Source organism: Panthera pardus, unplaced genomic scaffold (assembly GCF_024362965.1).
Source record: "Panthera pardus isolate Hobbes unplaced genomic scaffold, ASM2436296v1 HiC_scaffold_11, whole genome shotgun sequence".
NCBI lineage: Eukaryota > Metazoa > Chordata > Mammalia > Carnivora > Felidae > Panthera > Panthera pardus.
Genome location: NW_026526666.1, coordinates 85297194 through 85323962, shown reverse-complemented (window position 1 = coordinate 85323962; position 26769 = coordinate 85297194). Strand labels below are relative to the sequence as shown.

At 42.9% G+C, this 26769-nt stretch overlaps 1 protein-coding gene, 2 non-coding genes and 1 pseudogene across 15 annotated transcripts in view; 3 read left to right on the top strand and 1 right to left on the bottom strand.

The window, feature by feature from the left end:
- Positions 1-16940, top strand: part of LOC109256754 (mediator of RNA polymerase II transcription subunit 18) — a 131577-nt gene extending 114637 nt beyond the window's left edge. For all 13 annotated transcript variants that reach the window (XM_019432358.2, XM_053898710.1, XM_053898697.1 and 10 more), the window contains 7 exons: positions 858-1045; positions 2148-2301; positions 7141-7196; positions 8538-8599; positions 10637-10774; positions 11450-11526; positions 14695-16940. In XM_019432358.2, the coding sequence (XP_019287903.2) occupies positions 858-1045; positions 2148-2301; positions 7141-7196; positions 8538-8599; positions 10637-10774; positions 11450-11526; positions 14695-14710 (691 nt within the window). In that variant the 3' untranslated portion in view covers positions 14711-16940. The remainder of the gene's footprint in view (positions 1-857; positions 1046-2147; positions 2302-7140; positions 7197-8537; positions 8600-10636; positions 10775-11449; positions 11527-14694) is intronic.
- A 2467-nt stretch (positions 16941-19407) lies between these two features.
- LOC128775870 (FAU ubiquitin-like and ribosomal protein S30) lies at positions 19408-19931 on the bottom strand (annotated as a pseudogene).
- A 5440-nt stretch (positions 19932-25371) lies between these two features.
- LOC128775991 (small nucleolar RNA SNORA73 family) lies at positions 25372-25576 on the top strand. Its single transcript, XR_008420967.1, has one exon. It is a non-coding gene; the product is annotated as a small nucleolar RNA SNORA73 family (small nucleolar RNA).
- Positions 25577-26257: 681 nt separating this feature from the next.
- LOC128775992 (small nucleolar RNA SNORA73 family) lies at positions 26258-26462 on the top strand. The gene has a single exon (XR_008420968.1). It is a non-coding gene; the product is annotated as a small nucleolar RNA SNORA73 family (small nucleolar RNA).
- The last annotated feature ends 307 nt before the right edge of the window (positions 26463-26769 follow it).

Here is a 26769-nt window from a genome sequence, read left to right as displayed (position 1 = left end):
AGAGAGCAGTCTGGAGAAAAAGAAGGGAGCTCTGAAAGATAGCTCAGTGTTCCAGCCTCATAGACTGGACCTGGCCATTGTATTCTCTCCCTCATCTGTCCCCAGATACCTTGCCTTTTTAAAATTCCAACGATGTGTGACTAAAGGTTAACACTTTTTGGCCATTTGGAGATTTGCCTTGCTAGCTAAAAGAATTGTTACAGAGCTGTTGCGGCATACTGCTAATTAGTTGCTTTGCCATAATCTTTGTACCTGCGGGTATAATTTTTTTACTTCCTGGAAAGAGACCGCTTAGGAGTTCAAGATAGACTAAGTCACAGTTTTATGCCTGCACAATAGAAAGGGGAGAAGTTAGTTTTCATCTTTGCTTCTTTGGATTAGATTATCATCTTGTCCCACTCCATTGTTAAACCAAGGGAAATAAATGGGTTAAATGTCTTTATTGCATATCTTCCATGAGCCAGATACAGTGTTAGATGCTCTGTGGTCTTCTCACTTAATCAGCCCAAAACAGACTTGAATCTCACATGTAGATCATTAGGGCCCTGTGTGCCAAACACTAATACAGTCTAGAATTTATCTGTTTGTCACAACAAGCCTCGGAGGTAAGTATCATTCACATTTACAGAAAAGCTAAATAACTTACAAGCTATGAATAAGTTGTAGAGCTAGGATTTAAACCCAGAGCCTTTTAGATTAATAGCTGCTAAAAAGTTTCTTAGCAAGATGGTTAAAGTTAAGGGAAGGAATAAATTTTTTCATTTGTGGAGTTTTCCATAGTTATTCAGTACTTTGCCATGCAAATCAGTTACCTGTTATGTTTCTGAAAGGAAAACATAATTATATTCATTTGTTAGTCCAGACGATGAAGAGGAGGAGGAGCAGACCCCCCCATCTGCATTCACTGAAGATGTGGCATCTACCTCAGTTGTTCCCAAACTGCCACGGTGTCTGCAGGAAGAGGAGGAAGAGAAGGAGAGTGACTCTGATTCAGAAGGTCCCATTCAGTACCGAGATGAAGAGGATGAAGAGGAGAGCCATCATAGTAAGAAAGGGAAAAGCACAGGAGAGAATTATTTTACCGATAAAGCTGCTCTTAGCAAATATAAGACGAATGGAAATAGGCACTCTCTCCCATCAGGTCATCTGGTAACTGATACTGGAGGCCATTGTGAAGGAGCCTTGTCCCTGCTGTTCCCACTCTTCTAACAAGGCAGTGAGAGGGAGCCAAGTAGATTGAGTCATGCAGGTTTTTATTTGTTTGTGATTGAAAAATTATTTACCTTGATGGTATTAAAGAATTAGCAGAAGAAAGTTGGTATTTGAGCTGCATTGAAAAGACATAGTGATCCTCTGCTTTAGTCTCATGAACTTACTGTGTCCATGGGGCAAAGAAAAAATCCATGTTCATGTATGCAAATCTGCAGATAATGGAATTCTGATTCCTAAAAATGAGAAGGCAGCTTTAGGAATAGGAATCTTGGGGGTGCCTGCGTGACTCCTCAGACATTCGACTTTGGCTCAGGTCATGATCTCACGGTTCGTAGGTTTGAGCCTTGCATCAGGCTCTGTGCTGACAGCTCAGAGCCTGGAGCCTGCTTTGGGTACTGTGTCTCCTTCTCTCTCTGCCCGTCCCCTACTTTTAATACTTTAAATAAGCATTAAAAAAAACTTAAAAAGAATAGGAATCTTGGGGCACCAGGCTGGCTCAGCCCATGGAGCATGACTGTTGATCTCAAGATCATGAGTTCAAGCCCCATTTTGGGTGTAGAGCTTACTTTAAAAAAAAAAAAAAAAAAAAAAAAAAAAAAAAAAGGGAATCTTAGGTGTGTTAATGCAAATGCCTTTGTGTTGTAATTCAGAGGGCTAGCCCATGTTTAGATTCTTGTTCTTCTAGCAACCTTCTTTAGAAGGAATGTAGAGAAATGTAGAAGACAGAAGGTATCTTTAGCCCAACTGAATCCATCTGGCTAATTAGATTTTTAGAGGTCTTCAGCTTTACCCCCCACCTCTACATTAGCTGAGTTACCTGGAGGCCAAGTAGAAAGCTAAGAGTTGCAATACTGTTTGTTCAGACTCTTGCCTAGCTCCAGGTGAGGTTGGTTGAGCCTTAGTGTCTACTTTTTTTTTCTTTCCCTTGTGCAAAGGTGCTCTGGCCAACAAAGTGAAGAGGAAGGACACACTGGCAATGAAGCTGAACCACAGACCCAGTGAACCAGAGCTGAACATGAATTCCTGGCCTCGGAAAAGCAAAGAAGAGTGGAATGAAATACGGCACCAGATTGGGAACACACTGATCCGGTAGTTCTTTGCTTAGAATACATGGATTTTATTTGATTTGGCCAGTAGCTGTGTTAGATACTTACTTCGTGGTGCATTCACTTACCTTTTTTTCTTTTTTGATTTTAGAAACAGCGTAATTTTTAAAAATACACACTGTACACACTTGGATATCCTCTTAGAACTTGAAAATTAAGGAACCAAATGGCTCTTGGAGCTTTAAACCATGAGATAGACATAAATATGGCTTTTAAATTTTCTAGGGGCGCCTGGGTGGCTCAGTCAGTTAAGTGTCTGACTTCGGCTCAGGTCATGATCTCACGGTTTGTCAGTTTGAGCCCTGCATCGAGCTCTCTGCTCTCTTCATAGCCTACTTTGGATCCTCTGTCCCCTTCTCTCTCTGTCCCTCCCCCACTGCCTGTACTCACACTCTCCCTCTCCCTCTGTCCCTCTTTGTCTCTCTCTCTCAAAAATAAATAAACATAAAAAAATAAAAGTTTCTAGAGAATCTGTCTCAGTCAGTAGAGTATGTGACTGTTGATCTGGGGCTCCTGAGTTCAAGCCCCATATTGAGCATGGAGCTTACTTAAAAAAAAAATTTTTTTTTTTTTAGTTTCTAGAGAATTCACGTGGTTCCCAGGCCAGTAAGACTCCTCTGTCATTTATCCAGTTACTCAGCTATGAGGTGTCAACCCAATTAAAGATCACACCCATATTTTTCATTGTATCTATTTCACATGTTCCATGTATCTGCCTTTGAAATTTCAAAGTGTTAGTATATTTTTCAAGTCAGGTGGAACCAAAAGCATAGAGAAACTGAATGCAGGCCAGCTTCCTGCACATGTAATGTACACAAAGTCCAGGTATATAGATGGCTGTTGGACCAACTCAGATGTTTCTCTTGGTAGAGTGAGGAAAAGGAAGTGGAACTCTTGGCGTATTCTTAACAAAATAATTAACTTAGGGTGTTCATTAATTGAGATCTATTCTTTCCTGCCTCAGACACCTGGCTTTGCTATTGGCCAGGATGGCAATCTTAATGCAGAACTGTGGCTCTCTGGGTGTCAGCAAGAGACTTATCAACAATAGGAATTAATTTAGAATGAGAATCTTTGACAACAGATTTCTTTTTCCAGGGCGCCTGGTGGCTCAGTTGGTTAAACGTCCTACTTCAGCTTAGGTCATGATCTCGCAGTTTGTGAGTTCGAGCCCTTCATCAGGCTGTGTGCTGACAGTTCACAGCCTGGAGCCTGCTTCAGATTCTGTGTCTTCCTCGCTTTCTGCCTCTCTCTCTCTCTCTCTCTTTCTCTCTCTCTCTCAAAAGTAAATAAACATTAAAAAAATATTTAAATATTTACAGGTAAATCTGACAAAAGATTGTGTAAGACCTGTACATAGCAGAATATAATAAAATCCTGCTGAAGAAAGTAAAGAAGAATTAAATAAATGGAGAGAAATACCATATTCATGGGTCGGAAGTTTCAAGTATCGTAAGATATCAATACATACAATTCCAATCAAACTAACCCCCAGAAGGCTTTTTTTTTAATTGCCAAACTGATTTAAAAATTCTTATGGAGGGGCACCTGGTTGGTTCAGTCAGTTGAGCATCTGACTTCTACTCAGGTCATGATCTCACAGTTCATGAGTTTGAGGCCTCCATTGGTCTCTGTGCTAACAGCTCAGCCTGGACCTGCTAAGGATTCTGTGTCTCCCTCTCTCTCTGCCCCTCCCCCGCTCTTGCTCTGTCTCTCCCTCAAAAATAAGTAAACATTTTTAAAAAATAAATAAATAAAATAAAATAAAATAAAATTCTTATGGAAATATAAAATACACTAGAATAACCAAAGCAACTATGAAAAAGAATAGGGTTAGAGGACTAACACAATATGATTTAAGACAGATTATAGGGGGGGGCGCCTGGGTGGCTCAGTCGGTTAAGCGGCTGACTTCGGCTCAGGTCATGATCTCGAGGTCCGTGAGTTCGAGCCCCACGTTGGGCTCTGTGCTGCCCACGCAGAGCCTGGAGCCTGTTTCAGATTCTGTGTCTCCCTCTCTCTGACCCTCCCCCATTCATGCTCTGTCTCTCTCTCTCTGTCTCAAAAATAAATAAACGTTAAAAAAAAATTAAAAAAAAAAAAAAAAGACAGATTATAGGGGTGCATGGGTGGCTCATTTAGGTAAGCGTCCAACTTCAGGTCAGGTCATGATCCCACAGTTTGTGGGTTTGAGCCCTGCATCGGGCTCTCTAATGTCAGTGCAGAGTCTATTTCGTATACTCTGTCCCCATCTCTCTCTGCCCCTCCCCCACTTGCTCTCTGTCTCAAAAATAAACTTAAAAAAAAAAAGGATATAGGGGCACCTGGGTTGTTCACTTGGTGTCCAACTTCTGCTCAGGTCATGATCTTATGATTCGTGAGTTCAAGCCCTGTATCGGGTGCTCTCGCTCTCTCTCTCTCTCTCTCTCTCTCCCTCCCTCCCTCTCCGCCTCTCCCTCTCCCTCTGCCCCTCTCCCACGCTCACTCATGCACTCTGTCTCAAATAAACTTTAAAAAAAATTTTTTAAGAAGATTATAAAGCTAAAGTAACCTAATCAGTGTGGTGTTGACATAAAGATAGATAAACTGCACGGAAAAGAGAGCCCAGAAATACACCCACCCGTGTATGTACAGCCCATTTTTGACAGAAGTTCAAAGATAATTTTATGAAGAAAGGATGGTTTTCTCAACAAATGGTGCATAAAAAGTACTTCAGTCCTTGCCTTGCATCATATACAAAAAATTAACTCAAGATGAATCCTGCATTTAAATATGAGAGCTAAAGCTACAAAACTTCTAGAAGAAGTTAAAGATTTCTCAGCCATGATCTCAAAAGCATGATTCTTAAGAGAAAAACATTGATGAACTGCACTTCATCTAAATTAAACATTTTTGTTCTTTGAAAGACACTGAAGAGAAGGTAAAAAACAAGCCACAAACTGGCAGAAAATATTTGTGAATCATCCATCTGACAAAGGTCTTATATCTAGGAAGAACTCACCAAACTTAATAAGAAAACAACAACCCAATTCTTAAAAGGTGGGGAGAAGATTTCAAAGAAGATACACAGATGGCAAATAAGCATATGGAAAGATGCTCAACATCCTTAGTCATTAGGGAAATGCAGATTAAAACCACAGTGAGAAACCACTCCAAGCCCACTAGGTTGGCTAAAATTGTACAATTTAAAAGACTAATAATACCAAGAGTTGCTAAGGATAAGGAGCAGCTGGCTTCTCCTACACCGGTGGTGGTAGGAGTGTAAAATAGTAGAAGTATTTTAGGAAACAATTTGTAAATTTCTTTTAAAAAATCAAATGTATGATCCAGCTATTCCATTAGCTATTATTTCTAATAGCCACCCTAAAAAAAATAGAAACAACATAAATATCCATCACAGGGCAAATGGATGAACAAATTGTGGCGTGATCATTCAGTGGAATACTGCACAGGAAAAAAAAAAAGCAACAAACTGTTTATGATGCTACAACTCAGAGCTCAGTAATTATGCTGCAAGAGGGTTGACAAAAAAAAAAAAAAAAGCACATACTATATTGTTTTATATAAAATTTTTTTAGGGGCGCCTGGGTGGCTCAGTCGGTTGAGCGTCCAGCTTCGGCTCAGGTCACAATCTCACGGTTTGTGAGTTCAAGCCCCGCGTCGGGCTCTGTGCTGACAGCTCAGAGCCTGGAGCCTGTTTTGGATTCTGTGTCTCCCTCTCTCTCTGCTCCTCCCCCACTCGTGCTCTGTCTCTGTTTCTCTCTCTCTCTCTCTCTCTCTCTCTCTCTCTCAAAAATAAATAAAACATTTAAAAAAAAATTTTTTTTTTTTAATGTTTTATTTATTTTTGAGAGAGAGAGAGAACACGAGTGATGGAGGGTCACAGAGAGAGGGAGACACAGAATCCAAAGCAGGCTCCAGGCTCTGAGCTGTCAGCACAGAGCCCTACGTGGGGCTCGAACTCGCAACTGTGAGATCGTGACCTGAGCTTAAGTCAGACACTTAACCGACTGAGCCACCCAGGTGCTCCATATATAAAATTTTAGAAATTGAAAACTATAGGTACATAAAGCAGGTTTATTTGCTGGGGGCAGGGAGATTGAAATTATAAAATGGAAATGAGGGGTCTCTGGGTGGCTTAGTTCGTTCATCATCCCACTCTTGATTTTGGCTTAGGTCATGATCTAACGGTTCATGAGGTCAAGCCCCGTATCAGGTTCTGTGCTGACAGCTCAGGGCCTGGAGCCTGCTTCAGATTCAGATTAAAAAAAAAGAGAGAGAAAGAGAGAGAGACAACTTTAAATTCCAGTAGTTGCAAAATCACTGGTTTAAAAATCAAAAGAAAGATATCAGAGTCATGAGAAGGATTGTAAAAATATATATATATTAAAATCTCAGTCCTCATTCTGGTTTTCTGGGTTAGAATTTCTGTTACGTGTCTTGAGGGCCTGTGCTCCTTCCGCAGGTCTGTTTGGGAGCTTCCAGTCCAGTGCAAACCTTCACTTCACAGATGAGTACACCCAGGATCTGACTGAGCTCTTTTGTGGTGACTGGGCTCGTTAATATCAGAGCTAGCATTGGACTCTTTTCCTCCTGTTTGCATGTAGAGTTTCTTTTTATGTTATAATATCCATGTTAACACTTTCAACATGAAAATTGTTTCATAAACAATCAGATAAACAAATGAAATACCAAAACAGTTTGAAAATGTATTGCTTTCATGCTAATGTAGGGGCTAATATAAACTGAGAGCAAAACAATTCTGAATAAGTAGAATTGGGAGGTTTAACATGGGCAATATCCTTATTTATCTCCTTTTTAGACGACTGAGTCAAAGACCGACAGCAGAAGAACTAGAACAGCGGAATATACTACAACGTGAGTCCAGCTATGGGCATAAAGTTGTACAGCTTTTCTTTGTAGATTTCTGACTTTAAGGCACATACTAGAGTAGAGAAGAGAAGCATTTTCTGCAAGGGCCAAGGAGAGGGTGTTCGGCCCAGGAAGGACTATTCATATCTTTTCTCCGGAAGGAACAGAACTCTCCCAAGCTTCCTTTACAAGATATCAGTATAGTATTGCTTAGTGTACTGGGAACCTCCAGAAAATTTTGTTCCGATATTCTCACAGTATCCTGAGACCTGCTTTGGCCATGTGGGAGGATTTGACAGCATGTGGCAGATACTGCCCAACTTTCCTCCTCAGGGAAGTGAGGTTGTGGCTGTGCACCTTCCTATTCCTAATGGACTTTGAGGGCTAGGGCCCAAAGCGAGGCCCAGATGCAGGAGCCTTCCTGTCTTTTTCATTTTTTAAGACTTTGGTACATCTAAAGTCACAAAATAAGACCATGTGTTTCATTTACTTCCTATGTGCATAATTACCTTCCTAAAATAACATTCAATCTGATATACATTTGATTTCGTTTTCCAGATTATAGGATGAATTTTGCCCTTAAAAACCACCACACTGAGAGGATTAGGCTTCATAGAGTTACTTGTGGGCATGCTCAGTCTGCCCAGTCCATCCCCCCTGTTCCTTCATCACTATGTGGATATATACAGCTTAGTCACTAAGTGAATTTTAAACTTAGAAACCTTTGTAGACATATCTCATGAAACTTAGTGTGATCTCCATTCTTCATTCTTGGGGGTTGCTCTTGAGCAAGAATCTGCAGAGTTTTTCTAAAGGGCACATAGTAAATATAATCACTTAAAAATGTAAAGATCAGGGGCGCCTGGGTGGCTCAGTCAGTTAAGTGTCCAACTCTTGATTTCAGCCCAGGTCATGGTCTCATGGTTTGTGAGATCAAGCCCTATATTGGGCTCTGTGCTGACAGTGTGGGGCCTGCTTGAGATTCTCTGTCTCCCTCTCTCTGCCCCTCCCCCTCTCCCCCTCTGCCTGCACACAGGTGCAGGCACTCTCTCAAGGTAAATAAACGTAAAATAAATAGTTAAAAAATGTAAAGATCATTATTAGCTCATGGACAGTAAAAATACAGGCAGCTGGCTGGATTTGGTACCATAGTGCTGCTGACCCTCGCTCCTAAGTATTTGACTCTACCAGTTGACAAGAAAATTATCTTGATTGTCCACCCCCAAAGTTAGTATTTTATTCTGACTTGGAGCCTATAAGAAATATCTGCCGTGTGATTACTGAATACTTGGATATGCAAATGGCCATTTTGAAGTAATATTCTTTGTTTTGGACTATTGACTGTAGCTAAAAATGAAGCTGATCGGCAGGCAGAAAAACGAGAGATTAAACGTCGTCTTACTAGAAAGGTATGTAGCCCAGTTGTTCGGTTTCAGTCTGTCTACTGACCACATATCTTGTATTTGAATGACCTATTTGGTTAGAAAGAAACGTTTGACTTGAATTGCCATAGGTTGCTATGAAAATGTAATACATGATGCAGATACTGAAAACAACACAACATTATCAAGAGCATTTTTGGGGCGTGCCTGGGTGGCTCAGACTGTTAAGTGTCTGACTTCAGCTCAAGTCATGATCTCACAGTTGATGACTTCGAGCCCTGCATCCGTTCTCTGCTGTCAACACAGCCCACTTGAGATCCTCTGTCTTCCTCTCTATACCCTTGCCCTTCTCATGCTCTCTCTCTCTCTCTCTCTCTCTCTCTCTCTCTCTCTGAAAAATAAACATTTTTTAAAAAAAGCACTTTTGGGGCAGCTGGGTGGCTCAATCAGTTAAGTATCTGACTTCGGCTCAGGTCATGATCTCACAATTCGTGGGTTTGAGCCCCATGTCGGGCTCTGTGCTGACAGATCAGAACCTGGAGCCTGCTTCAGATTCTGTGTCTCCCTCTCTCTCTCTGCCTCCCCCCTACTCACTTTCTGTCCTCTCTCTCTCTCTCAAAAATAAACATTAAAAAAAATTTTTTTTTGAAAAGCACTTTTATCCCATTTTTATTATTTAAAGAATGCCTGGCACAAGGTGCTCCATTAATGTTTGCATAAATTCTGACCTTTTATTTGGCAAACCTGGGATTTGATGTAAACTCTAAAACCTGTTGAAGTAATAGAGACGGTAACAGAAGGAGTGTGTAGCATTCAATTTTGCAAGGCACACTGGTGTTTTCTAATCAGAAAGAACTGAACTGATACCCTTAGTGATACCAGAAGTATCACTACCAGAAGTATATAAACCAGAAGTATATACCAGAAGTATAAAAACGCCAACTGGGATTTGTTCTTAGTCCCAGATCAAATGGGGTAGAATCTTTTCTGTCCTAGACCTGTGTTGGCTTTTAAGCTTTTCCCTTTCCTTCCCACAATAATAGTTTGTAATTGCCTCCTGCAGATTCTGATTTGGCCTGAACTCTCTAGATATTTCTTAAAACTTACGAGAATCCCCAGAAGAGCAAAGGATCTAGATGGTTTCTTCCTGATTTTTCCCACTTTTCCCCTTCCCCGGAACAGAGGAATTATCCTTGTTAGATTGAGGGGAGCTCAGTCTAGAGGCCAGAGCTGGACTCGATGCCTTCAGATTGAGCAGGTTACCTGACTATGCAACCTTAAATCCTGATTCGTTACCAGATCTCGGCATTATTCATAATAAAAGGAAATTCACCCTTTATATTACCCACTAGACCTTGCTTTCATATTAAAGGTATTCACTTCCTAATGTATTACATGTTAGTGTCTAGCTCTGATCCTTTTGTTCCCCCAAATGTAGTCCACAGACCAGCAGCATTGGCATCACCTGGGAGCTTGTAGAGATGCGGAATCTCAGGCCGCACCTCAGACCTTAATCAAAATCTACATTGTAAACAGATCCCCAAATGCTTTGTATGCATATTAAAGTTTGAGAAACACCGGGTATACTGGTTATACTGGTTTATAGCTATGGTTCTCAATGTTAGCTGTGGCATTCAGGAGCTTTAAGAAAAAAAAAACAAAACAAGGGGCCTCTGGGTGGCTCAGTCGGTTGAGCATCAGACTTCGGCTCAGGTCATGATCTCATGGTTGACGAGTTTGAGCCCCGCGTCGGGCTCTGTGCTGACAGCTCAGAGCCTGGAACCTGCTTCGGATTCTGTGTCTTCCTTCTCTCTCTCTGCCCCTCCCTTGCTCACGCTCTGTCTCTGTCTCAAAAATAAATAAACATTAAAAAAAATTGTTTTTTAAACAAAACCTCCCAATACCCAGAATCTTTGGGAATGGACCCAGGGATCAGTCGTGTTTAAAGGTCCCCAGGCAATTCCAGTGTGCAGTAAGGTTGAAGCGCTGGGTTAGAGGCGTTTTGCATGCATGATTGATGCCTCATCCCTGGCATAATGAACTAAGAGGCTCCATTTCTTTCAGCTCAGTCAGAGACCGACTGTGGCTGAACTACTTGCCAGGAAGATTCTGAGATTTAATGAGTATGTGGAGGTAACAGATGCTCAAGATTATGACCGGCGAGCCGACAAACCTTGGACCAAACTGACCCCTGCTGACAAGGTGCCTGTTGGTGTGTGTGTGTGTGTGTGTGTGTGTGTGTGTGTGTGTCTATTTGAAGAATGTAATACACTAACTAGAAGGGGAAAACATAATATTTTTACTTTTTGATATGTTAAATTTCTAATCAAGATATAAAATGCCAAGATGTACGAACCAAAACTTTATACTAATGACTCCATCACCAGCACCATCACAAGCAAAAAAAAAAAAAAAAGAAAATCCTTGCTACATCACAGAGTCCACAAATCTGGAAGGAAATAAAACACATTTTAATGGTGGTTATTTCTGTTGGAGGGAGTTTGGGTGGTCTGTTTTAGTAATGACCTGTATTTCACTTGTATAACAGGAAAAGCATTTGTACATGCTGTAAAACTATAAAACTATAAAAAAAAAAACTATAAACTATAAAAGTTACACTATCTCTTTTTAGCTCTCTAGGTGTTCTGATGTAACTAGAGAGATTCGGTTTATTATGAGATAAATACTGTTAAGAAAGGCGACATGTACCAGGCTCGGCGTGTGGACCTGGCTCCTTTGCTCGCCCCGGGTTGCCTGGTATGGGTTGCAGTGACTCATGAAGTTAATAAGCACAAGCGAGAATAAATGGCAAATGACACTGCTATATGTACTATGGCCGACAGAAGATGCTAAAACATTTTTGTTTCTACTCCACAGGCTGCCATAAGAAAAGAATTAAATGAATTTAAAAGCTCAGAGATGGAGGTTCATGAAGAAAGCAAACATTTTACACGGTAAGCGCCAAATACCGTGAGCTAAGTAGAGCTCTACCACAAACCAGACACAACAGAGTTGTCCAGATGGGAAGGACTCTTAATGCCATCATTAAAAGAAGGAGACAGCATGTTGACTGCAAGAAGACTACATTCAGAGACAGGGATGACAACTAAGAGGCAGTAGGAAATGCCTATACTGAGTGTGGCATTTTATGTATATTATTTAATCCTTGCGATAACCCCATAGGCTTTCTTAATATCCCCATTTTGTCGATGAAGAAACAGGCCCAGGAGCACCTGACTGGCTCAGTCGGTTGAGTGTGACTCTTGATCTCAGGGTCATAAGTTCAAGCCCCACGTTGGGTGTGGAACTTATCTAAAACAAGAAAAGAGAAGAGAAGAGAGAAGAAACAAAATGAAACAGTCCCAAAAAGGTTAAGTAAGTTGCAGAACCAGGAGTGGAAAAAGGAATGACTGGTGGAAAGCCCCTGGGTGCTCTCTTCCTGTGCCTCAGTGTCCCAGGTGTTGTATAAGGAAATTGTTGCTAAGTTAGACAGTATCTCACCCTCTCTGGTTTCGGTTATTTCTAGCACTGCTGATCTTACCAATTTAGTATATAAACTTCATTTTAGTTCCCTGTCTTCATGAAACAAGCCAAGAAGTATTTTGGTGTGGAATTACTATTGTGATTAAGGACCCATCTAAAGAATCAGCTGGCTACAAATGGAATCAATGAAAGTATGTAGGCGACTCTTAGAACATTTATAAAGAGAGGCTAGGGGCGCCTGGCTTGCTCAGTCAGAAGAGCATGCGACTCTTGATCTTGGGGTCATGAGTTCAAGCCCCACGTTGGTTGTAGAAATCACTAAAAGTAAACTTTAAAAAAACAAAAAAAAAAGGTAGGGTGCCTGGGTGACTCAGTTGGTTAAGCCTCTGACTCTTGGTTTTGGCTCAGGTCATGATCTCATGGTTCATGAGATTGAGCCCCATGTTGGGCTCTGCACTGACAGTGCAGAGCCTACTTGGAATTCTCTGCCCCTCCCCTGCTTGCATGCTTTCTCTCTAAGTAAATAAACTTTTTTTTTTTTTAAAGAGGTTAAATGAAGGAAAATACAATGACAATTACAGTTTGCTATAAAAAGAAGCAAGCAAGCAAAGTTGGAAAATAAAATAATTGTTAAACGTTTTTCCATCACAATCCAGGCAAATGGTTCTTTTAATTACAGAATTTTTTTGTACCGAACTGAGATAGTAGAGAAGGCAAATTTTGTTTGAGAGAGACAGAGCACGAGTGAGTGAGTGGGGGGCAGAGGGAGAGAGAGAATCTTAAGCAGGCTCTACACTCAGCGTGGGAGAGAAGGCACATTTTTTGAACAGCCAGTAACACTATTCAGGGCAATGTAATACAAACTCAAATAACAAGCCAAATTTGCCAGCAAGAAGACTGTGCTCTAATCTGGAAAAAGACCTGTGCAGTACTAAATATATAGTGCAATCGATATGATAAATGCCCCAGTCATTCTAAGTCCTAAATCGGCCAGATTTCGTATCCCAACTCCACCATTTTCTGGCTATGTCAGTGTTAGCCATTCTCATTGTTGTTACAATAATAATAAAGTACTATAGCGAGCAACAATAAAAGAAAGAGTCATAGAGATGATGCCACTTAGGCTGGATCTTAAAGCACGTGAAAGAATTTTTTGAACAAGAAGGAAGGAACCAGCATTACCAAGCAGCATTGTAAGCAGAGGGACCAGCATTAACAAGGCTATGGGAGGTGGGCCAAGTGCACACTATCTCTGGGTTACGGAAAATGTCACGGAGCAGGGGACACATGGGAGCAGTGTGGTGAAGAGGAGACCAACATAATGGGTTAGGGTCACACCCTGAAGAGCCTTGACTGTTACGCTAGGACACTGGAACCACTGGAGTTCTGAGCGTTTCAGGTGGAGCTCTGGTGGATCGATGGAAGGTGACGTAGTAGGACAAAGAAACTAGCAGCAAGGAAACCAGGCAGGAAGTAACTAAACTAGGGACGCTTGGCTGGCTCAGTCAGAAGAGCATGCGACTCTAGATTCGGGATCGTGCATTTGAGCCCCACGCTGGGTGTAGATATTACTAAAAAATAAAAATAAAAAACTTTAAATAAATAAATGTATGTATGTATGTAACTAAAATAGTCACAGGGAGCACACTGGTAGCTAACCAGGGAAGTGATTGTGAGAATGCAAGAGAGATGGATTTGGACACCATTTCAAGCACAGAACCAGGTTGGGCAATCTCTTGATTCCAGGGATGAATTAAAGAAAGTAGTCAAGGGACTCTTAGATCTCAAACTTGTCATTTTGATGTCTCCGAAGTCAATGAGGAGTTGAGGTGAACACTTCAGGACATTTATTCAGCAAATATTTATCACACACCTACTACCTGGTAGATAACAGTACTAAGGAAGTGCTTAGAATATAACATAGAGCAAGATAAAGTCCCTGTCCTCAAGGAGCTTTTCTTCTAAAAGCAGAAGGCAGACGGTAAGCAAACTGGAAAACACATTGTGTATGTTGAGCTTGACAAACCTGTGACACACTGAGGTGGAGATGCCTAGAACAGTTGGATCTTCAGGCTGAGAGCCCAGGGAGGGAAGCAAAGCCTCAAAATATAAAATTATGAGTGGCTCTTAAGGGGAAAATTGTTTGTGGAAAATGAACCAGAAAAGCGCTCTAGGGAAAATAGGGCTCCTTGCTGGCTCAGTCCTTGAGTGACTCTTGATCTCGAGGTCATGAGTTCAAGCCGCACATTGGGTGTGGAGATTACTTGAAAAAAGAGAGAGAGAGAGAGAGAGAAGAAGAAGAAAAGTTAGGTAGAGTTAGAGTAGCAGAGAGGCAGTTTTTAAAAATTAGAGCGTGGGGGCGCCTGGGTGGCTCAGTCGGTTGAGCGTCCGACTTCAGCTCAGGTCATGAACTCGCAGTCTGAGTTCGTGCTGACAGCTCAGAGCCTGGAGCCTGTTTTGGATTCTGTGTCTCCCTCTCTCTCTGACCCTCCGCCGTTCATGCTCTGTCTCTCTCTGTCTCAAAAATAAATAAAAGTTAAAAAAAAATTAGAGCGTAACATTTCATGACTATTCAGATAATCACAGCAAAACAAGCTACAATACCTGGTAACTCGGCCCTTTTTGCTCATCTCTTTTAGCTACCATCGTCCATGATGCTGAAGTCTGAGAGAGGAGCTAAACAGCCCCCCAAAACAGGGCTGCTTGGCTGCTTCGGTCTCCAGAGTGATGTGGAAGGAACTTCTGCACTTCGCAGCACAGCCAGGATTGAGTCCTCGGGGATGTAGCTCTGGGGCGAACAGCACTTCTCTGAATGTAGCATTTCACTGGAATGGGTGGTCATGTGCTGCTTTGGGCAAAACTGAACACTTCATCCGTGCTTTTGAACCTTTTAACATTGCATCATACTTGAGGGGTCTGCCTCAGCACCCACCCACGCTCTGGGCCCCTTGCCGGTTCCGAGTGTTAGTGGCCACCCACACCGTCGCCCCAAGATGACTCCTGTGCTGGGGCACAGTTCGCACCATTCGCCTTACCTGCCCTGTCCTGGTCGTGGGTGCCCCTTGTGTGGCCCCAGCCATCAAATCCAATTGGTGGTGGGAAAAACCTTCTGGAGGCCCCCAGCCTTCTGGCAGAGGGGCCCCCACCTCCCGGGGACACCTCCACACCACATTGGAACGTCAGTGGAAAGCAGCGCACTATACCTCTTGTCACACAGCAATAAAGTCCTCTTCGGGCAGCGCGGCCTGAGGGGAGCTCAGGATCTGACATGTTCCTTTCTGGCACAAGTCATCCTGATTTTTATTTTTTAAATTAAAAAAAAAAAAATGATCTTGAAGAAGTGCTGGAAACTTGTGTGTTTTCCTGCCTGTTAAACAATCTGAGCTGCAATTAGATTCCAAGTTAAGACAGTGAGAAAGCATATATGTTTTCTGTATACAAAAACAAAACCAAAAAAGGCCTCTCTGTTAATGGCATTTTGGCACAAAACTAACTCATGGCTTAAATTTTATAAGCTGTTGTACATTTGTCGCACCAAATGATACTCTAAATCATTCTGACCAATAGATGTGTTCTCCTCCGGAAAACAGAGTTGTGGCAACTCTGTGGGAGCCAGCCGCCTGCTGTGGGCCCCCACGCTTCCAGCCAGAGTCACTGCAAGGTCCTAGGGAAGTGGGGTGCGGACCAGAAGAGGACTTTGGAGGCGGAAGTAGGAGGAGCACAGTCAGGACCCACTGTTCCTCCCTCCTGCTCAGTGCTGTTTGCCCTTCCCTGCTGTACTCACCCTCTCCCCTCCAGGTACCCGTCCCCTTGCTGAGCCTCTCTGGCTCCTTCCACCTCACGTACCCCTCCTCTGCCAAGCAGGAGCCAGTGTCATTGGTGCCTGGGCCTTGACTCGGCCCCCACCCCTTTTTGTATTTGTAATGTATATTAATATGAAATGTTCCTAAAACAGAAAATTTATTTGCTTTCTTTTTTATTTGGAAAACCATACTGCCTCACCATTTCCCTCTAATTCCTATCCAGACTAAGCGGAAGAAAAAAATTTGTTCCTATTTAACTGATGAATGTGGCCTTTTTCTCTTAATGTTCAGAAACTTGTGGCTGTTTCGCCGATTTCTTCTGCAGTCCCTGTTGTAATTGTTCACTAGATTCTTACTCGTTTTCTCCTAATATGTCCATATAAGATTTGCTGAACAATGAGAACCCATGAGGTCAAAACAAAAGAGCTGACGTGACCTTAAAAAGGTAGTGTCTTCTCTCTGTATGGGGAATCGGGAAGCATTCCGATTACTCGGTGACTGTTCGATGCTTTGCGGCTATGGAGCTAGAGTGGGTCCACAGAAGAGGAGTGACAGTTGTACACCGTGGTGAGAGGTCTGAATATAAGGCGGTCACACACATGACTTCTTCGAAGCTCTCTGTTGCTTTGGAGACTGACTTATGCTAGCATTCTCTGTGGTTACGGTGACATTTCCAAACCCTTCTGCTGCTTTCCCTTAATGTGCCAAGTGTGAAACAGAATTGGATTTCCTGAGCTACTTGTCTGCTTTCTGTGTGCCACAAGGGACTCTGGTTCATCTTTCATCTCATTCACGTTCTTTTGAAACAAGATACTTTGGGGGTCAAGTCCTTTCAGGTGTTTGTATATATATATATATATATATATATATATATATATATAATGGATTTTGTGTTCCCTTTTTATGTAAGTAACAATTCGTAATCATAATGTAAAGAAGAAATAAAAGTCTGATGTATTGTACTTTAAGATGCTTCCCTGATGTACAGAATCTCCTTGTAAAGTAAATAATTGCGTTGTATATCAGTCTTCCTATCAATATTAATTATAAAGTATTTTAGAATTAAAAAAAGACAAAGTATACTATTCTGGTATGAATTGCTTTATTTATTTTTTATTTATTTATTTATTGAGAGGGAGAGAGACAGAGTGTGAGTGGGGGAGGGGGACAGAGTGAGGGAAATAGAATCGGAAGCAGGCTCCAGGCTCTGAGCTGTCAGCACAAAGCCTGACGCGGGGCTCAAACTCACAAACTGTGAGATCACAACCTGAGCCAAAGTTGGACACTTAACCAACTGAGCCACCCAGGTGCCCCTGAAGTGTTGTGTTTTTTTTTTAAATGTTCTACCTTATTCCAAAAGATTTAAGCTAGCTTATAAATGGTACGTAAAATACTACTAGATGCCCTAAAAGAAGTATATGAGGGGGAGAAATAATACTAACATTATTAAGTGTAGCCAGAGGTAAGGTCAGTCATGTTGTGTCTGTCTGTGCACACATATGACAAAAAGTCAACTGTGACCACCACCACCACCTGCCCCCGTGGTATGGCACCGGGTCCTTTATCCTATTTATCCCACCCCTAATTTGGGAGGTAAGGGGAAAAAGAACCTGGGAGGTGAAGTTGCTTCCCAAAGGTCAAAGCAAATTATGTATTCACTGCGTATATTCAGGGACAGGCAATTGCATCCCAGTCGATTGTCCCTCCAAGGACTTACTGTGTGTGGACCCCATGGAAATAGACTTGAGGCTGACAGCATAGCAGGACAGCTCCTACCTCATGTACTCCTCTGGCAAGCAGCCCAGTTTCAATCCCTGTAGCCTCACCAAATGACTCACTTTCCTCTTGTCACTTCAGAGACTGGCTTTGATTAGTACACCACCCTTTACCAAGAGTTCAAAGGAACCATGAGTCACAACTGCCCATGTCATTGGGTTCCACCAGCTCCCAGATTTTCCTTCTCTTGCCCTCCAAAGACCAAACCCCACTGAGCTCCGAAGAGGTCTCAAATTGCCATCGCTCTTTTGAGGTTAAGCATTGTCTACAGAAGGGTGTTTTGAAGGTGCACGTTGCTCAGTGTTTGCTGAAACGATGAATGAATTCATCCCTAAATCCTTGTAGATTTAGATTAGTGTGCCCAGGAGAGGGGGGAGCGCAGCTGGAAACAGAAGTTTGAAAACACACTTTCAGAAAGGGCAAACGCAGGGGATATTGAATAGGAGGAGATGGGATAGGAAGCGCACCGATGAGAGATAAGAACGTACCACAAAGGAAAGCCAAGCCCTGAAACCAAAACACAGCCTGAACCACCAATTTCAGCTCTAGGAGGCTCTAGGGTAGAGCAGGAACCACCAGCAATCTGGGCCACTTGTTCCATCGGTCTCTTGTGTGAATACCATTAATTTCTTCCCCCAAGAAAGCACAGAGGCCATTGGACAGGGACAAACACCCTCAGTTTTCCTCCATCTGGTACTGAAGAGGCACACACGCACCATTCATTCATTCATTCACTCATTCAGTCAGTGTTTATCTCCTTCCTATCCACCACCCCTGGAAAAAACAATCTTCCCTTATCTCTTTTCTCTTAAACCTATTGCCCTACCTCCAGCTTTTCCTACACTCCCTCCACATAATCGATTCTAATGTTAAGCAGCTCGCATTCCCTGTACAGTCCAAGCAGTTGAGCTAAATGAGTGACAGGTGCAGAAAAAAAGAAGTGATGTAGATGTAAACTGAATAGGCTTCTTGACATTGGCTTGTAACCTCTGGTCCGTATACCTGGTTTTCCATTTCTACAGCCATAGTCACTCAACTCATTAAAATCTAAACTAAATCCAAACTAAAATGGCTTTGCCTGAGGCCACCAGCAACTTCTCAGTTAACTGCCACATCCAAACTCTGTTTTCAGCTCTTAATGTATTTGACTAGTCTGCAGCATTTGATGCTTTGGCCATGTCCTAAGTCCTCCAAACTTCTTCCTTGGCTTCTCAGACACTGCTGTCTCTCAGTTCTCTGACCACGCTTTCTCTGCCCTGCTGGCTCCTTCCCAGCATCCCATTTAAATGGGTTTTCATGTCTTCTCATTCCCTGTTCTCCCAAGGTGACATCAGCCACCACTCTTATTCTGACAACTTCGAAATCTTTGTCTGCAACTCAGATTTTGTGCTGGACTCCAACCCTACATCCAGTTGCCCTTTGGACATCTATACACCCAAATGTCCCCAAGGTAACTTCTGTGTACTCCCAACATGGACCTTACTGTCTACCTTCACAGCCTGCTTTCTCAATCATCAGAGTTAGCGACCACGACATGTTTACTCTCCTAAGCCTGATACTTTTGTTATTATCTGCAAGTTCCCCTCTTTGCAGGTCCAGTGCAACAGTAAGTTCTGTGCATTCTCTACCTCTGAAATGTCTCTTGATTCCTGTATCTCCTCTTGCCTTGTCTACCATCCAAGTTCAAAGCCAACAGAATTTAATGGGACTTTATGACCTCTAATCTCTCTAATCTATCCTCCAATATTGCCACTAGAGTTACCTTTCTATTTTTTTTTTTTTTCTGGACTAAGTGGCTTTATTGGGGAAAGCCAGGATTACAACAGACTTAAGAGTCGGCATTGGGCCCTTCTTCTTTCCAAAGGTGGGCACAACATTGACAAAACGCCGGTTGGCCAGTTGTACTGCATCCACCGCTTGGCTCGACCTGTCTTCTTCTTCTTCTCCTGTTTGGCCACCTTAGGAGTCTGCCCTCTTACTTTCCAAGCATGGGCCAGGAAACCACAGACTTTACATCCAAGCATGCGGCTACATCCAGGGTGGTCAGAGCCTCCGCTCCACACTTACCCAGGGTAGCCTCATCCTGTAGGGGCGTGCCTGCCAGGAGCCACGACTTGATCTTCTGGAGTGATGCCCTCCAGAGAGGCTACATGAGCCTTGATCTGGGCGACTGTCTCCTGGCTGGTCACCTTGAGGGTGTGTAGCTCCTGGGAGCGGACAAAGAGCTGCATGTCGGCGACTGAACTACGGCCACTGCAGCCGCAACCACGAAGATGGAGTCTACAAAGAGGGCGCGCATGTCCTCACCACCTGCTGCGTGCTCTGTCGCTGCTTAGAGTTACCTTTCTAAAATGCAAAACTGGTCACAGCAATCCTTTACTTCAAAACTTATTGATCTCTAGTTGCCTGCAAGATAAAATTTAAACTCTTTGGCCTGGACTGCAACATATTTTATAATTCAGCCTTTGCCTACTTGCTGGTCTCAAGAAAAGTGCAGGCACCTTCTCCCTTCAGTGGACCTCATCAAGCTGACTTCTTTCCCTTCCCAGGAGACCGTAGTCCTGCTAGTTCCTCAGCCTGCAATGCTGTCATCATCCATACTCCACTCCTTTACTCCACCCCTTCAAGTTTGAGGTCAAATTTTAACTCCTAGGAAAGTTCCTTTAGCCTTGAGCAGATTGTTCAGTTGCTCTGTCCTCTGTGTTCTCAGAATACAGCATTCATCAAGTGATAGTATAATTTGCTGGCATGTCTATTTCTCCTACTGTGGGCTCCCGCAGACAGAAGTGTTTCATGTCGAGTCAGTGCCTGGCTGGCTCAGTTGGTAGAGCCTGCAACTCTTGATCTCAGGGGTTTTAAGTTTGAGCTGCACTTGGGTGTAAGGATTACTTAAAAATAAAATCTTGGGGCACCTGGGTGGCTCAGTCACTGGAGCATCCGACTCTTGGTTTCAGCTCAGGTCACGATCCCAGGATTGTGGGATCGAGCCCCATGTCACACTCCCCGCTGACAAGTGCAGAGCCTGCTTGGGATTCTCTCTCTCTGCCCCTCTCCTGTGTGCTCGCTCTCTATCAAAATAAATACTTTAAAAAATAAAATAAAATGTTTAAAAAAAAGTTTCATATCACAGTCATCATTGTCTAGCACAATGCCTAGCCGATAAATCATATCCACTAAATAAATGTTGAACGAGTGATTGAAAAAGGAGCTGAATACTGGTAATATGGCTGGGGAAGGAGCAGGTGCAGAATTATTTGTCTTCTTTCTTTAAAAAAAATTTTTTTTTCAACGTTTATTTGTTTTTAAGACAGAGAGACAGAGCATGAATGGGGGAGGGGCAGAGAGAGAGGGAGACACAGAATCGGAAGCAGCCTCCAGGCTCTGAGCCATCAGCCCAGAGCCCGACGTGTCTTCTTTCTTTTAAAGTACTGGTTCTCTTGGGGCACCTAGGTGGCTTGGTCTGTTAAACATCCGACTTCAGCTCAGGTCATGATCTCATGGTTCACGGGTTCAAACCCCGCATAGGGTTCTTTGCTGATAGCTCAGAGCCTGGAGCCTGCTTCAGATTCTGTGTCTCCCTCTCTCTCTGCCCCTCCCCCACTCATGCTCTGCTGTCTCTGTCTTCAAAAAAATGAATAAACGTTAAAAAAAATGTAAACTGGTTCTCAAACATTTTGGTTTTGGAAATTTTTAAAAATTATTCAGAACCCCCAAGAACTTTTGTATCTGTGTGTGACTTCTATTGATACTTACTGTAGTACAATTAAAACTGGGAAACATTTTAAATATATAATTTATATAATTAATTATAATATAATGAAATATAATACATTTCAAAATAATAACCCATTACATGTTAACATTAATAATGGATTTTTATGAAAAAAAACTTTTCCAGAAATAATCAGGGAGAAGAGTGGCACCGTTCTACATTTTTTTACAAATCTTTTTAATGTCTGATTTAATAGAAGACAGCTCAATTCTCATATCTCCTCGTGTATTCAATCTGTTGCTATATATTGTTTTGGTTGAAGTAAATGAAGAAAATCCAATCCCACACAGATATATAGTTGGTAAAGATGTCAGCCATTCTTTCAAGTAAAATGGTATTTCAGGAAAAAGATGTGGCTATTTCAAAACAATCATAGAAGTGCTTTTCCTGGAGACAAATGCTGTACTTTTGCAGACCACAAAAGTACTTTATGTGTACTTCTCACTTTATCACACAAAATATTAAAAAGAGGGGCACTTGGGTGGCTCAGTTGGTTAAATGCCTGACTTCGGCTCAGGTCATGATTTCACAGTTCATGGGTTTGAACCCCACGTTGGGCTCTGTGCTGACAGCTCAGAGCCTGGAGCCTGCTCTGGATTCTGTGTGTGTGTCTCTCTCACTACCCCTCCCCCCACTCATGCTCTGTCTCAAAAACAAACAAACATTAAAAAAATTTTGGGGGCGCCTGGGTGGCTCAGTCGGTTAAGCGGCAGACTTCGACTCAGGTCATGATTTCGCGGTCCGTGAGTTCGAGCCCCGTGTCAGACTCTGTGCTGACAGCTCAGAGCCTGGAGCCTGTTTCAGATTCTGTGTCTCCCTCTCTCTGACCCTCCCCTGTTCATGCTCTGTCTCTCCCTGTCTCAAAAATAAATAAAACGTTAAAAAAATTTTTTTAATATTAAAAAGATGCATAGTCAAAGGTTGAGAATTAATGAAATTAATGACTTTTATTTCTTCATCAACAGCATTCTTAGAGGAAGCTATTTTTAATTTGCTATAGATACGATTATTGTGGTAGAAAAACACAGAACATAAAATGTGCCTTTGTGGGGGTGGGGTGGGGTGACGGGGGTGACAGAGGTGGCGCTGTCTGGCTCAGGCAGTAGAGCTCGTGATTCTTGATCTTGGGGTTGTGAGTTCAAGTCCCATGTTGGGGATAGAGATTAGTTAAAAAATAAATAAGTAAACTTAAAAAAAAATAAAGTGTGCCTTTTTTTTTTTTTTTTTAATTTTTTTTTTTTTCAACGTTTTTTATTTATTTTTGGGACAGAGAGAGACAGAGCATGAACGGGGGAGGGGCAGAGAGAGAGGGAGACACAGAATCGGAAACAGGCTCCAGGCTCCGAGCCATCAGCCCAGAGCCTGACGCGGGGCTCGAACTCACGGACCGCGAGATCGTGACCTGGCTGAAGTCGGACGCTTAACCGACTGCGCCACCCAGGCGCCCCAAGTGTGCCTTTTTTAAACCACTTTTAAGTATACAGTTCAGTAGTCACTATATGCACACTGATGTATAACAGATTTGCAGTACTTTTTCATCTTGCCAAATTGAACTTCTGTACCTGTTAAATAACACCTCCCCCTTTCCACATACCCCAAGTCCCTGGCAACCACCTCTCTATTTTCTAAGAATGAGAAACTGACTTTAAAAAAAAACTTTTTTAATGTTTATTTATTTGTGTGTGTGTGTGAGAGAGACAGAGTGTGAGCGGGGGAGGGGCAGAGAGAGAGGGAGACACAGAATCCGAAGCAGGCTCCAGGCTCTGAGCTGTCAGCACAGAGCCCGATGGAGGCTCGAACTCACGAACCGTGAGATCATGACCTGAGCCGAAGTCAGGCGCTCAACCGACTGAGCCACCAGGTGCCCCTAAACTGACTTTTTTTTAAACTGTAAATTTGTGATGATAAAGAATACAATACCGCTACAGTTTGGTGACAGGGCCTGAAAACATAATAACGGACCAGCAGTTTTATCCATTTCACTTTATGGTACAGAGTCAACACAGTGAAAAAGGCAAAGAAAGCCTAAGTATTACTATGAGATAGTTTTGACCTCATGGACCCCCTCCACCCCCAGAAGAGTCTCAGGGACCCCTGGGTGTGACAACTTTGCTTTGAGAACCATTTCCCTGGGCATGTTTCACATCTTAAAATCTAGGTAATAATACCAATGTCCTAGAATTGCTGTGATAGTAAGTAATGCACGTAAGGTATTCAGAACAAAATCTTAAAGGAAGAACACTATAAATGTTTCCACTCATTGTAGCCCGGCTGTGATGGCTCCATGTTAATTTACCTAATATCTATTTGCTTAATATCACATTCAAAATTCTATCACAGGGGTGCCTGGGTGGCTCGGTGGGTTCAGAGACTGACCCTTGATTTCAGCTCAGGTCTTGATCCCAGCGTCATGGGGTGGAGACCCCAGTCGACTCCTACTGTGTGGAACCTACTTAGGATTTTGTCTCCCTTTCCCTCTGCTACACAACCCCACTCTTGCACTCTCTCTCTTGAAAAAAAAAAAAAAAATTCTATCACATTTGCAATATTTCATATGTAATATGTATCCTCAGGATTCTTTACTGCCTACTTCTTTATATTAGGTGAGCGTATGTTAAAATATACTTAATGTAAAATTTACCTTTTTAACGATTTTTAGGTGTACAGTTCAGCAGTATTAAATACATCCATTGTTGTGTATAGAAGGCTTTTAACTTTAGCCAATTCCTGTAGAAGCATTTGTCTTATTTACCTGCGCATTTATCAAATGTTTATTTCAGATGCGACAGGGAAGATTCAATCACTTTTGAGATTCTTCATTTCTCTACACGGCTTTTTCAATTTCGCATACAATTACTGCAAAGTGGAGTGTTTTTATTGGCGAGTTTCTTTAACTGTACATTCTCCAGACTACGTTAGTTGATTGCAGACAATTAAATTTGCTACTCAGCACATACTTACCGGGCTACATACTTCTAAACTCAGTTTCTGTAATTTACATTCCCCAGCAAGGTCCCCCAGCGCGAAGGGCCTATTATCGCGAGAAACCGCCGAGCCAGGTGGGGGGCGAGGGGAGGCTTCAGTTGCAATGTATTCCCAGCACCCTTAGCGAATTTCCGATTCCCTTACTGCGCATGGTACGGCGCAGGCGCAATAGAGATACCTTGACTTACGCGCGCTTCAGAAGGTATAAATAAGAATGCCTTGGGGGTTGTTCGGTCCTTTCGAGAAAGCAAGCGGCGCTGTATTGGAGTTGGTGAGTGTTTTTACCCGCTTGATTCGTTAGCTCTACGTCTAGTCTCTCAGGCCAGCCAACCAGCTTTTCCTGTGGACATCGTACTATTTAGAAGGATTCTTCTCAGCGGTGTCTGTGCTAACTACACTTATTTGTGCAGCGGGGCTGGGCCGGATGTAGGCCGCGGAGGCCTTGCGAGCCGCGCGCGGGTCTTACCCATAGCGGAGGAGCGCGAGCGCCGAAACCTCCAGGGCTGTTACCTCCCGCGTCGGGACGCTAAGTGCGCGGCCCGCCCTCTCGCTATTGACCATCGCCGGTTTATTAACTTGCCTCCTAGGAGGCGGTGGAGTTGCACGGAAGACATTTTATTTCTGACCCCCATCCGAGTTCCAGAATTGATTTCGGAACGGACGGATCTTAATCCTGCTGCTAGTTGATTTGTGATGTTGGGTGGTTTCACGACTGTAGATCGGTTTATAGATAACGAGGCATAACTGTGGTCTCGGCTCTGCATTTTTCTGGCAGTAGTGCTAATCGCCTGTTGGGATTTATAGATAGGTTTGGGGTATCTGGTTGACAGTTCACTTAGATTACTGGTATGAGACTGCTGATAACTCGAATTTCGTTGCCAGTTTGGAATTCAGGTTTCACCTGGGGAATTGGGGAAGTCGTCAGCTGGTTGAAACTTGTTTCTAGCTCAGTAGTCTGCAAGTTAAGTAAATTACAGTGACCAACGTGGATACTCTCGGGAGGTCACTCTCCCCGGGCTCTGTCCAGGTGGCGTAGGGGAGCATAGGGCTCTGCCCCGTGACGTACAGTCCCTTTCCACGACGTTGGAGATGAAGCCGGGCCTTGAGTCTGCGCCTGCATATTCCTACAGCTTCTCAGAGTCCTGTGGACGATGACTGAGGAGACAAACCATGCAGGAAACAGCTCTTAGAGCACCCCCTATCTGGAGCTAGATTGATTGGAAATGAAAGAAAATTCTGCTCTTAATCAGCTGCTGTTCTACTGGATTAAGCTCTTACCTACCTTGTTTTGCAGCAGTTGCTCAGGATTCCAGATAATTTGATTTGGGGTAAGTAAACCAAAGGATTTGGGGTAAGAATTGTTTCTGACTTGCCAGTGTTTGCCTGTCGACATTTAATCATTCCAGCCGGGTTCCTTTTCATGAATGTGCTCTTGCCATTTAATACATCCAGATAGTAACTTTGACGTTTTTGCTGGCATGTCAGCAGTTTCATAGATATATGCTCATGTCTGGGAAGATAGCCTTTTATAGCCAGCAAAAATTATTTTCATATCTTTAGTTGTGTGATGGGGTAGAAACTTCCGCTTTGCTAATGGAAAAATTGCGTTTGGGTGGCTTAACCAAAGTCTGTCCATGGGCGCCAAGGATTTATTCTCTGGTACGGACCCTTTCCATGACAATGGAGATGAAGGGGGGCATATGCACCTGAATATTCCTAGGTCAGTGAGCAAGATAAACCTTGGAAAAGGTAGTAGTAATGACTGGTTTTTAAACAGGCTTACCTCAAATTCACTTGTGTAATAAGGGATGGGGGAAAATGAAATCTCTTAAATACTTTGAGGGTGGTGCTGTTTAATTGGTCATTCCAACGTGGATACTCCCGGGAGTTCACTCTCCCCGGGCTCTGTCCAGGTGGCGTAGCGGAGCATAGGGCTCTGCCCCGTGACGTACAGTCCCTTTCCACGACGTTGGAGATGAAGCCGGGCCTTGAGTCTGCGCCTGCATATTCCTACAGCTTCTCAGAGTCCTGTGGACGATGACTGAGGAGACAAACCATGCAGGAAACATCTAATGAAAACTAAAAGGAAAGTTTTTAGTGAGGTCTTCAATAGGAGTCTGATCCTCTTTTTTGTTTGCTTTCATTTAGGATTGAAGAGGAGCCTCACCTTACGTTGGCAGTCGACACTTTATGCTTTGGGGTACATTATTTACTTGGCAGGGACAGTTGGTGAAGTGGATGATAAATGTTTTTGTAAGCTAAGCCTGGAGGTTTAGAAGCTTGAGCACATTTGACCCCTTTTTAAAACTGCCCTTAAGAGAAATTCAAGGGAGAACAGTAGGTTTTTAAGCTTATTTTAAGAGAGAGCAAGTATGTGG